A 12,411-nucleotide genomic window follows, 5' to 3' on the forward strand; every position below is an offset into this window, starting at 1 on the left:
AATGCAACATCTTAGGACCGCCCTTTTTACCAGGGTCTAGTCTCCATTTTGGAGCTTCATTCTGGCTATAGTCTTCCAACGTGCTGGAGCTGTGCAAGGCTAACTGGGACAAATCATCCTCAAAACCAGGCCAATCTAAGCCTATCCAAATTAGATAAGTATTGAATTATATTGATCTGGAATAGGAAATCTAGTTAGAGGAGCAAAGTTATTCCATCGCTTCTAGAACTAATCTTTGCTGTAAAGATAGGGAAGGAAAGAGTTTCTCCTTCTAATATAGGCAGCGTGATTAGGGTATAGTGGTTTTATAATCACTTTTGCCTTCTGGAACCAGGGATAATTCTGCAACTAAAACCTATGGAAATTTGTTTCATTTTCTGCAACTTTAAGATCTGTGCCAGGTTTACAACCTTGTATGAATAAACATCCTTTTTTGAAGTTATCCAGACTCAGTCGTTCAATATCTATAGGACAGCTTATAGGGATTTGCAGTTCGCCCGGATAAAGGACAGCACGTTTCAGTTTTATAGTTTTTTATTGTCCGGCGGACGGCACAGTTTTGAGGTAGATCAGCGGTTTTTTCGCTTGAGCTAGCTTGCACGGCTTATAGTTTTTTATAGTTTAGGAAGTTTAGTTTAGGCCGCGGCTTTTCCGCCTGAGCTCAGTCTGCATACCTAAAGACTCTACCAGCGTCTGAGGCAGTGGAGCCCGCTCTCAGACCTGAAGGAGTCAAATAGTGGGGCTCTATTTCCTTGCTATTTGGCTCGCGTGTGCGCACGTGGCCCAGTGGCTTTCTGGGTTTGCACAGGCTGTGCAGTTCCCAGCAACGTCCAGGGCTCCCTCGGCGGTAGACCTCGAGCCGCGGAGCACCAGCGACAGTTCTTTGGCTGGCTCTGAGGCGTGAAGCCCACCAGAACCAGGCTAGAACCTGGACAGGCCTGGCAACGCTGCTGCGAGTTCGGCCGGAGCACTCGGCCGGCTTCGACCTACCTCATCGTCCTGCGGTGGTGACCTGCCTCATCGTCCTGCGGTGGTGACCTGCCTCATCGTCCTGCGGTAGTGACCTGCCTCATCGTCCTGCGGTGGTGACCTGCTTCATCGTCCTGCGGTGGTGACCTCCCTTCACAGCGGGGAGGAGGCGTCTTTTCTCTCCTCCTTTCCAAAGCCAGCCTCGGTGCTCCTTCGGCGGCAGGCCTCGAGCCGCAGAGCACGGGGTGCTTGAAAATTTGGCGAAGTCGCCATTTTGGCAGTTTACGTCACTCGGGCAAGGGAGGTATCAAGTGGCAAGTTGCTGTCAGTTGGCATTTTGCAGCTTGCCCACTAAAATCTGGCGCCAAAGGTCACAATCTTTGTAAAGTATAGTTACTTAGTGATATATATTGCTATGGTTAAGTGTTGTGCATTGTATTATATATTGCATTTGCTTTTATTGTAAATTTACTTGCTATTAAGAATACATAATGTCTATGCAATTTCAAGATGATACAGATGGTATACCTCCTTCTGAGGCTGAAAGTAGGAATGAAAGGCCCCAAAGGATAAAGCACCCTTCAGCCAAGATGCTAGCCCATCTAATAGGTGAAAAGGAGCTCCTCCATGTGAGGTTAGGTTCGGCATGGGAGCGAATTGTAACATTGATGGACAGAATTGAGAGCTTGGGTATTACAAGGGTGCCATCCATATTACAGACCGACCTTGAAGAGACCTTCGGTATTTGGAGGGGTTTGGTGTCTAAGATAGTCCAGGTCCTCGAGCGCATTAACGCCAAGGATTCAGAGTTAGAAATAGTGAGTGTCTTAGCTGACACTAATGAGAAAGAAAATAAGGTGAGGGCAATTCTAGATGCCTTGGAATTTAGTTCTCCACCTGTTAATCTAAGGTCTGAGCCAAAAGGAAATCAGTCTTCCTTATGCAGCCATGAGACCAATCTTTTAAAATCACCTGCTGTGGCACTTAGTCTTAAGTCCAACCGCTCTAGCCAGGTATCTAAGCTAAGGGAGTGTGCATCATCTAAACATAGCCACTCTAGCAAGTCTTCTGCTGCTGGGAGTGCCATCTCTTCCCTAGCTGCCTTGCACATTAAGGAGGCTGCACGTCTGAAGCTAAAGAGCAAGGTAGCGGGGGCGGAGGCTGATGCTAAGGCAGCTGATCTCACCCTTCCCTTTAAAGAAGAAGAGCAACGACTGCAAATAGAACAGGCCCGTAGACAAAGCGAAATGCAAATAGAACAGGCCCGTAGACAAAGCGAAATGCAAATGGAACAGGCCCAAAGGCAAGGTGAAATAGAAATGCTTAGAATAAGGATGGATGCTACTGCCAAAAAGGTAAGGGCTGAGACTTTGGCCAAGGCCCTAATTGAGCCACTCACAGAAGAAAATGTAAGTCAGTTGCCGAAGCAGGACCCTTCTTCCAAGGTGCTTGTGCATCTTAATAGCTTAAACAGCCAGTTTTCGGATGAGGAACAGGAAGACTTCTCTCCTTACCCAGAGCAGGGCCCCAAAGTCACTTTTGAGTTTCCTGCAGAGCAGAGCGTCATAGCGGGGAGCTCACCCTTGCCCGAGCTACCTGTGCCTCCTGCTAAATCCCTAGGTCAGTCAATCAGGGCCTCAAGGCCAAGTGCTAGTTGGCCCTTACAGACAGCTGCACAGGGAGCCACCGATTCGTCAGTGGTCGATGTCATCCCTCCAAGAGGCCAAAGGTTGACGCAAGGTGCACGGTGGGAGTCCACTCCACAACAGCAAACTCCTCAATTGTTCCCTTCGACGCCAGAGTCCCAGCTTGTCTCCATCATCAGAAGCCCCAGAAGAGATCTTAAGGACAAGGGTGTCGAAAAGTTTTCGGACAAGCCTGAGGAATTTCTTCTCTGGAAGGCCACCTTCCAGAGAGCAATCAGAGACTTAAAGTTATTGCCTGAGGAAGAACTGACTCTTCTGGCTGCATGGTTGGGCCCAGCCTCATCCTCACAAGTTAAGAAGATCTACGCAGCCCACGTAGCCGATCCCGACAAAGCCCTGGAAAAGGCCTGGGCCAGGTTGCAGCAGAGGTATGGGGCCAGCACAGAGATTGAAGCATCTCTTATGGACAAGCTCCAAAGGTTCCCAGCTTTAAAACTCAAAGACTTCAAACTCTTGTGGGACCTTAGCGATCTCCTTATGGAATTAGAGTCGGCCAAGGAGAATCCAGAACTGCCCGGTTTGAAGTGCCTCGATCAGCACCTGTCCCAGAGGCAGATCTTGACCAAGCTGCCCTTCACTTTGCAAGAACGCTGGGGACAGGAGGTCTTCAACTACAAGGAGGCCCACTCCCAGGCATACCCTCCATTTTCTCATTTGGTCCAGTTCATCACCAGGGCAGCCAGAGAAAGGAATGATCCACAGACGGGCCTCCCCACCTTATACCAAGGGACCCAGCCAGAGAAGGCACCTGAAGTGGACAAGAAACCACCTAGAGAGGCCAATAGACCTGTCAGCGTAAAGGCAGTCGAAACTCAACTCAAGACTGACGAACCCAGGTCGGAGGTAAAAGAGTTGCTTTGCCCTATTCACCAAAAGCCTCACAGCTTGGCCAACTGCAGGGAGTTTAGTAGAAAGACATACAAAGAAAGGCAACAGCTAGTTCAAAAGCAGGGAATCTGCTTTAGATGCTGTGGAGCAATTCCACACTTTGCATCCAACTGCAAAGAAAACATCAAGTGTGAGAAATGCAACAGCCTCAAGCATTGCACCGCAATGCACAACTCCAATATCATCTCCCACCCCAAAGAGAACGCTTCACCAAAAGAAAAGTCAGCAGTCGAAGACACCGACAAGCCAGCCGCACCAGAGATGCAGGTGGAAGTTTCAGCAGTCGCCTGTACAGAACTATGCTCTGACGTGCACCAGTTCAGAGTCTGCCATCCCATCTGCCTAGCAGATGTATATCCAGCCAGAAGACCTTGGCTTAGAAAGAGACTCTATGTGGCCCTGGATTCACAGAGCGACGCCTCCCTGGCTACTCCAGAGTTCTTCCGCATGTTTGACCTTAAAACCAAGATGGTTGACTACACTATGACTACGTGTGCAGGAAAAAAGAAGTTGCAGGGTCGCATAGCATCTGGCTTTGTTGTCTCCTCTTGCGACCAGAAGAGGCAGTTCAAGTTGCCAGACCTGATTGAGTGTTCCTCCATCCCTCGGAACAAAAAACAAATTGTAACTAGAGAAGTTGTGGAGGCTCATCCACATTTGCGACGATTAAAGAATGCCATACCTGCTTTCCGTCCAGATGTGGACATTGCCCTTCTGCTTGGTGCGGACTGTCCGAACTTGTTCTATGTGAACGACCAAGTTAAGGGACCTCCAGGGGCGCCCATTGCTCAGCTGCTACCACTAGGCTGGACAGTTACAGGCCCAGTGTGCATAAACAAGATGCACCCACCATCGTCGTTGGACTCCAATCAAGCACAGGTGCTTAAAGGTGGACGTCCTACACTTGTGCGCAGTTGCCTAAGTCACATCTCAGTCTACTGCCAAGCAATAACTCCAGAGTATTCCTCCATTTTCAAAGTCTCTGAGAGAGACGAAGCCACAGCGCTCTCGAAAAATGAGCAAAGGTTTTCGGACATTATGAATGCTCAAGTCTCACGAAGTGCAGAGGTGAAAGCCTGCAAATCAACCACAGAAATCAAGATGGGCCAAAGATCTTGCCTGGAACCACACCGTTTTGAACGTTTTTCGGAGTGGCACAGTCTTCTTAGAGCAGTTGCTAGGCTTATACATCGTTTAGCTTGCAAAGATAGTGAGCCTTTACACGTCCAGGATATGATAAAGGCTAAGAGCGTCATATTCAAGTCAGTACAGAGATCTGCTTTCAAGCAGGAAATAGCTAGGCTAGAGCAAGGGCTCAACATCCCTAATCAAAGTCTTCTAAATGAGTTAAACCCATTTCTAGACAAGGAGGGTATTTTGAGAGTTGGAGGAAGGTTAGCCAAAGCTAAACTCAAGGCGTGCATAAAAAACCCCATCATCATACCCCCTAATAGTCACACTGCATTGCTGCTCGTTCGGCATCACCATGAAAGGATCCATCATCAGGGTAGAACTCTAACTGAGGCAGCCCTTAGAAATGAAGGTCTGTGGGTAGTTAATGCCAAAAGGTTGGTCAACAGTTGTATTTTCAAATGTGTTAAATGCAGGCGCCTTAGGCGAAACTGTCAAAGTCAGTTGATGGCAGAACTACCTCAGGATAGGACTTTGACAGACCCACCCTTTTCCCATGTGGGAATCGATGTGTTTGGTCCTTGGGAGGTTGTCACTAGGAAAACCAGGGGTGGTGTTGTAAATAACAAGAGGTGGGCAGTTTTGTTTACTTGTTTAGTAATACGAGCTGTCCATATAGAAGTCATAGAAGGGATGGACACTTCATCATTTTTAAACGCATTAAAAAGGTTCATAGCCCTCAGAGGGCCAATTAAGTCAATTCGGTCGGACTGTGGCACCAATTTTGTAGGTGCGACCAAAGAACTCAATTGTGTGTCTAGGTTTGGGAGAGACCCAAAGGTTCAGAACTTTACGAATACTGAACAAATTATGTGGACTTTCAATGTTCCTCACGCCTCCCATATGGGTGGTGTTTGGGAGAGGATGATTGGTATTAGTCGCAAAATCCTTAATGCCATGTTTTTGAGTCATAGGTCATTGACGCATGATGTTTTGGTGACACTTATGGCGGAAGTTACCGCAATTATCAACAACCGGCCGCTGGTTCCCCTTACCAGTGACCCTGAGAACTTACAACCACTGACTCCTGCACTTATTTTGACACAAAAGGTGCCAGGATGGAAGGACGTCATGTTGCCAGTTCCGGACGGAACTCACCGTGCCCTGTGGAAACAGGTGCAGTCCTTGGCCAACCACTTTTGGAAAAGGTGGAAAGCTGAGTACTTAAGCCAGCTTCAAGCTAGAAGAATCTGGCAAAGCCCACAGGACAACATTGAGGTTAACAACATTGTGTTGTTAAAGGACAAAGACTTGCCCCGCCATGCGTGGCCCATGGGCATTGTATTAAAGACCTTTCCTTGCCCGGACGGTAAGGTCAGGAAAGTTCAATTAAAGACTTGCAACAGAGGCAAAGTGTCCATTTTGGACAGACCAATTAGTGACCTCGTGTTGCTTATTGGAGATGTTTAAAGTTCTAGTGTTTGTATTGTTGTGTATACAAAGGTGTTTGTATGTTTTTGATTGGTAAATTCCCATATCCTGGGAATTTAGCGGGGAGTGTTCCGTCCCCCAGGACGATGGTTTGCCTTACCTATTGGTCGTTTGTTTGTTTTCCCTCCTTTACATTTTGTTTGAGCCTCTGGCTGCAAAAGCCTAGGAAAAATGGCTTGGAATCTGCAAGAGCTGGCTGCAGTTTTCTTTGCAGTGATTGGTCAAAGAATGCAACATCTTAGGACCGCCCTTTTTACCAGGGTCTAGTCTCCATTTTGGAGCTTCATTCTGGCTATAGTCTTCCAACGTGCTGGAGCTGTGCAAGGCTAACTGGGACAAATCATCCTCAAAACCAGGCCAATCTAAGCCTATCCAAATTAGATAAGTATTGAATTATATTGATCTGGAATAGGAAATCTAGTTAGAGGAGCAAAGTTATTCCATCGCTTCTAGAACTAATCTTTGCTGTAAAGATAGGGAAGGAAAGAGTTTCTCCTTCTAATATAGGCAGCGTGATTAGGGTATAGTGGTTTTATAATCACTTTTGCCTTCTGGAACCAGGGATAATTCTGCAACTAAAACCTATGGAAATTTGTTTCATTTTCTGCAACTTTAAGATCTGTGCCAGGTTTACAACCTTGTATGAATAAACATCCTTTTTTGAAGTTATCCAGACTCAGTCGTTCAATATCTATAGGACAGCTTATAGGGATTTGCAGTTCGCCCGGATAAAGGACAGCACGTTTCAGTTTTATAGTTTTTTATTGTCCGGCGGACGGCACATTTAGCTTAAAATCATCCTAATTGATAGTCATATGTAAAGAATTCATAACTAACATAAGCAAATGAGGGAAGACTGGATTTTTATTGCTTTGTGAGAGATGGCTATTCCTACATATAACAATTCATTATTACTCCAACTGCATAGACAATAAACTGAAACTAGTGACTTGTCTGAAGCAAGGAAGTGAACTAGGGGTAAAAAGGACATTTGAAATAAAGCCAAGTTTCAGTTATGATACTGCTGAGTCACATTTTTTTAAAAAAACAATCCCTTAATCCAGATTACAGCAAATACAATTTACGATTGCTTATGTCCCTTTGCATGCAGGGACTACACTGTACTGCAACAGATTAAAAAGAATCCTCCCTTTTAAACATGGAGATAAGATAATTCTTAAATGTATTAAATTGGAATGTAATAAAATGAACTCTTTCTCTCCTGTCAACTTTATCAGGTAGCAATGAAACACATAAATGTAGGTACTCTTCACAATAACTTAGAATGCATATTCACAGTAAACATTTGATGGATTTGTGAGAGGAGAGATTTATACGTGCTATATGTCCAAGCCCTCGGCCTCAAAAGAACAAGAAGTATGTTCATTTCTTCAGAATTGCAAAGAAGAGGGAGTAAACATGTAAAAAATGTTCTGATGAACGCACCTGATTTATTGCCTTGCAAAAGAGACATTGCCTGGAGGTGTATGGCTTTCTTTTAGCAACTTTTTGGCACTGTAGTGGGCAGAAACTTGCTCCAGGAAACATACATGATACTTATTTATTTCGTGTCAAAAGCATTGGTACAGCAAATACATTTCAAATAATGGAAATAAAATAGAAAAGAAAAGAAATCACAAGCAACTAAATAGTTTTGGACCAAAAGCGGGCAACAGCAACCGCATTGTCTGTAGCTTTAAACAACTCCTCCTCCGTACATGAATGCATGATACTGATGGTGTACTTCGACACAACACATCTGTTCACAATCATCACCCAGATATTCCAGAAAGGAAGGTTTTTTCCTCCTACTGGAATCACATGGGCTTCAGAACTGCAGTCTGCTACCAGCACTTTGGGCCTGGTAATCTCCCTACAACTGGAAGAGACTGGAGAATGACAAAAGGGAAACTTCAATCCAGCCCTGGTGGGATCGAAAGAGTTAAAATCTCTGTGAAGGATGAAAGGAAGACTGAAAAGTCCTCTTCATTGCCTTCCTGTCCTCTTCCTCAAACATGGTGAACTTCATCTGTTACATGTCCTTCATCTTCATTAGGATGTTTTGCAAAACATCCTCACCAACAGCATACTGCCTTTGAAGGCTGTTGTGAAAAGAGAACAGACATCCACCTCCCAATGCCAGGCGGAGCACATTGCCACTGCAACAGTCACTATAGACCTTGTGGAAAAGGTATGAGAATATTGAGCAGCACTGACAACAAACTGAAATTATCTATAATCTTCACAAGGCCTCCTGGAAAAATGGTAAGAGAGTTGTGTAGACACAATGGCACCTAAATGCTGAGATGCACACCACAGAGGGAAACGGTACCATATGTTAAGGTATATAGAAAACTGGGTAATTTTCTGTGAGGATCAGTACTAAGGTTACTGCAGATGTATATGTGTGAAGAAAGAAAGAATCCATCTGCAGGTGCATTACATGTGTCAATAAACGCCAAAGTTTTTGCTACAATTAGTAGGGTATAACAGGGAAGGTTATGGCATACCATTTGGAGCTCCTTACAAACCCTTGTTGTAGGTGCCGAGCTCTCTGCATTTTCCTGCATATTGTAAGTACTATGCACTCTGAAAAATATCAATTGTTTTGAATATAAGTTTGCTGAGCTGAATTAAGCTGCATTTTATTTTGCATTACCAAAGGACTGTTCGGTTTTTTGGGGGGGGGGGGGTTTGCGAAGTTTGCAGAAGGCTGTTTAGTTTCTCTGCTGGAACTCTGCCGGAAAGAGTAAAGTATTTTCTTTAGTGCAGGCCCACTGCGACCCTGGTCCTTCTTTTGTGTTCAAGGGGACTGCAACTGGAAAGCACAGAAGGACTTTTACGTTTAGTCCTTCTCTGGCACTAAATGCAACACCATATACCCAGGCTTGAGCAAATTTCGGCCCTATAGGTGTTTGGCCTACTGGCTATTAGGAATTGTGGAAGTTGAAGTCCAAAACATCTGGAGGACTGAAGTTTGCCTATGCCTGATATAAGTTGTATAAGTTGACCTCATAAGTCAAGTGGCAGGTTTTGGAGCCATAGATTTCGAAATGACTCATGAGTAAAAAGGGTCACTCTATGGAAAAACACCAATGTCACCTTGTGGGTCCAGCCACCTCTGGCCATCACCACGTCTCTGCTCAGACATACAAAAAATGCCTGAAGTAATGCCACAGCAGAGACCTGTGGATAAGTCAACCCAGGTTTTGGGGGTTGAAGAATGAGGCCCCTTCCACACAGCTGAGTTTCTAGGATGGTCTAAGTCTACAAGGCCTGTCTTTGGCTATCATGAGGCCTCATTTGTTCTCCCCGTATTTTATATTTATTTTATTTATATCCTGCTTTCTCTCTCCATATCGAGACTCAAAGCAATAAAATACATTATAAATTAAAATATACAAATATAGAATAATACAAAAATATATCATTATAAATTATTATATATTACCACTAGTACCATATTTAATATATTACAATATCATTATTATATATTACTATCTTGTATTAGTATTATTATTAATAATATATTGTAACCATAGTATTGGAAACCACCCTGAGTCCCTTTGGGGAGATAGAGCAGTCTATAAATAAAGTTTATTACTATTTATTATTAATATTATATGTATATATAATATATTATTAGCATAGCACAATATTAGTATTGTATATTATTATATGGCACTATCCACTATACTGCAATATTATTAGTAATATTACATGTAATATATAATATACAGTTATTATATTATTATATATTATTATTATATAGGAACCCCCGGTGGCACTGTAGGTTAAACCGCTGAGCTGCTGAACTTGCTGACCGAAAGGTCGGCTGTTCCGAGTCAGGGGAGCAGAGTGAGCTCCCGCTGTTAACGCCAGCTTCTGCCAAACCAGTACTTGGAAAACATGCAAATGTGAGCAGATCAATAGGTACCACTCCAGTGGGAAGGTAACAGCATGCCATGCAGTCATGCCAGCCGCATAACTTTGGAGGTATCTATGGACAACGCCGGCTCTTTGGCTTTGAAATGGAAATTAGCACCGATCCCCAGAATGGGACACAACTAGACTTCACTAGACTTGACATCAGGGGAAAACCGTTACCCTATCTATGTATATATCATATTTTATATTATTAGCATAGTACATTATTACAATTATATATTATTAAATTGTACTATACCAGTATACTGCAATATTATTAGTAATATTACATGTAATATACAATATAAAAGATTGTCTGGGGAGGCCCTGCTCTCATCCCGCCTCCTCTGCAGGCGTGATTGGCAGGGATGAGAGACAGGGCCTTCTCAGTGGTGGTCCCCAGATTGTGAAACTCCCTCCCCAGTGACATCAGATCTGCGCCCTCCCTCATGGTCTTTAGGAATAAACTAAAAACCTGGTTGTGGGACCAAGCCTTTACTCAACAGCAATAAGAGACATTGAACCATATGTGCAATGAAGAATTGACATTGGAATAGCCTTGCATCAACGTTTTCGGATTGTGTGATTTTAACTGTCTTTACCTGTGATGTCTTAATCTGTTTTTTACTTGGGATGTTGTAAGTGCTATGGGTTGACCATTTTTAACACTAAGTTCGTTGTTGTATCATATGTTGTAAACCGCTTTGGGTCCCCTAGGGGAGGAAGGCAGTATATAAATTATATGCATAAGTAAATAAATAAATAAATGTATTATTATGCCTTCTCTCTGCAGACTGACTGGACAAACCCAAGTTGTGTGGATTTCTCCTTTCACCAAACCAAAGATCCTCCCAGTGCTGGTACTGTTAAAGAATGTACAGCTAATTAGAGGATTGCAATGAAGAAGTGAGGGCTTGGCAGGCGTAAAAAGGACTGGGGGGGGGGGGGGCGTGTTCTGGTCAGATTTGTAAAGTGAGAAATGTCTGAATAGAACTTTGACAAACTACACTGTAATCACCACTAGAGCAGTCGTGCCCACTTACTTCTTCATTGCCTGACAGTGGGTGCGTCTACACCAGACACGAGCAAACTTGAGCAATCCCTCCAGGTGTTTTGGACTTCAACTCCCACTATTCCTAACAGCCTCAGGCCCCTTCCTTTTCCCCCTCAGCCGCTAAGTCTGAGGCTGTTGGTAATGGTGGGAGTTGGAAGTCCAAAACACCTGGAGGGATTGCTCAAGTTGGCCCAGGCCTATATTAGGTGAAGGGGAAAGGTAGAGAAGGGCAGGCAGAGAGCCAATGGGCCCAGGGCTTACCTTCTTACTGGCCCCTCCGAGGGACACCTTGGGCCTGGTTTTGAACTCCCCCTCAAAGCTGAACATGGCGAGGCGCGGCCTAACTATCCTCCTCCCGTGCAGAGAGAGCGAGCAGCGGGCCCGGCCTTCATGGTCCGCCCCAGGCCCAAGGCCCGGCCTCCTTCCCCTTCCTTCCGGCGCTTCCCTGAGGCCTTCCTGCCTCGCACTATCCTCCCCCGCCTTCCCGAGTGGCTCGGAAGGCCTCCCTTGGCAGCGAGAGACGCGGGAGGGAAGCGAAGAACAACAACATCAGCCGGTTCCTGGAAGAAAATGGCCGCCGACTGCAGCTTCCCCTTCCGCGCATGCGTATGACGACCGCGCATGCGCATACCTCTCCCTGCCCTCTGAGGTAAAACCAAGGCAGTCTGAGCAGGTAGAATACAGAGGCAAGTTTGCAGGTGACACCAAATGAGGAGGGAGAGCTGATACTCCAGATGACAGGATCGGAATTCAAAATGACCTTAATAGATTAAGGAGCTGATTGGACAAAGCTAAGAAAATGAATTTCAACAATGTAGGATGCTACAATGTGTTGCCAAGGCCTTCAGACTAACTCAGCCTGAGAAGTCAGCCATAGCAGAGCACCTGATGAACCAACCTGGACACAGCATAATATTTGAGAACACAGAAATGTTGGACTACTTTAACAACCGTCAAGGCAGACTACACAGAGAAGCCACTGAAATCCATAAGCATGCGGACAATTTCAACAGAAAGGAGGAAACCATGAAAATGAACAAAATCTGGCAACCAGTATTTAAAATGAACTCTAAAATCAGGACAGTAAATGAAGGACAACACTCTGAAAACAGGGAAATTCCAAACAAGAAACAATCGGGGCCAACTAACACCTCCCAACAAAGGATCCCCGCAAACAGGAAGCAGCCAGGCTTTGAAGCTGCAAGGCCATTCAATGCTAATCAAGGTGGCCAATTGGAACACTCT

At 44.9% G+C, this 12,411-nt stretch overlaps 1 protein-coding gene across 3 annotated transcripts in view; it reads right to left on the minus strand.

Annotated features, from left to right (window-relative positions):
* ube3c (ubiquitin protein ligase E3C) overlaps positions 1-11,756 on the minus strand; it is a 61,753-nt gene extending 49,997 nt beyond the window's left edge. For 2 of the 3 annotated variants that reach the window (XM_008112288.3, XM_003221918.4), the window contains exon 1: positions 11,428-11,756. In XM_008112288.3, the coding sequence (XP_008110495.1) occupies positions 11,428-11,493 (66 nt within the window). In that variant the 5' untranslated portion in view covers positions 11,494-11,756. The remainder of the gene's footprint in view (positions 1-11,427) is intronic. The other variant, XM_016994235.2, reaches the window with a different exon arrangement.
* Positions 11,757-12,411: the final 655 nt, after the last annotated feature.

The sequence above is a fragment of the Anolis carolinensis genome, chromosome 6 (genome assembly GCF_035594765.1).
Source record: "Anolis carolinensis isolate JA03-04 chromosome 6, rAnoCar3.1.pri, whole genome shotgun sequence".
Lineage (NCBI taxonomy): Eukaryota > Metazoa > Chordata > Lepidosauria > Squamata > Dactyloidae > Anolis > Anolis carolinensis.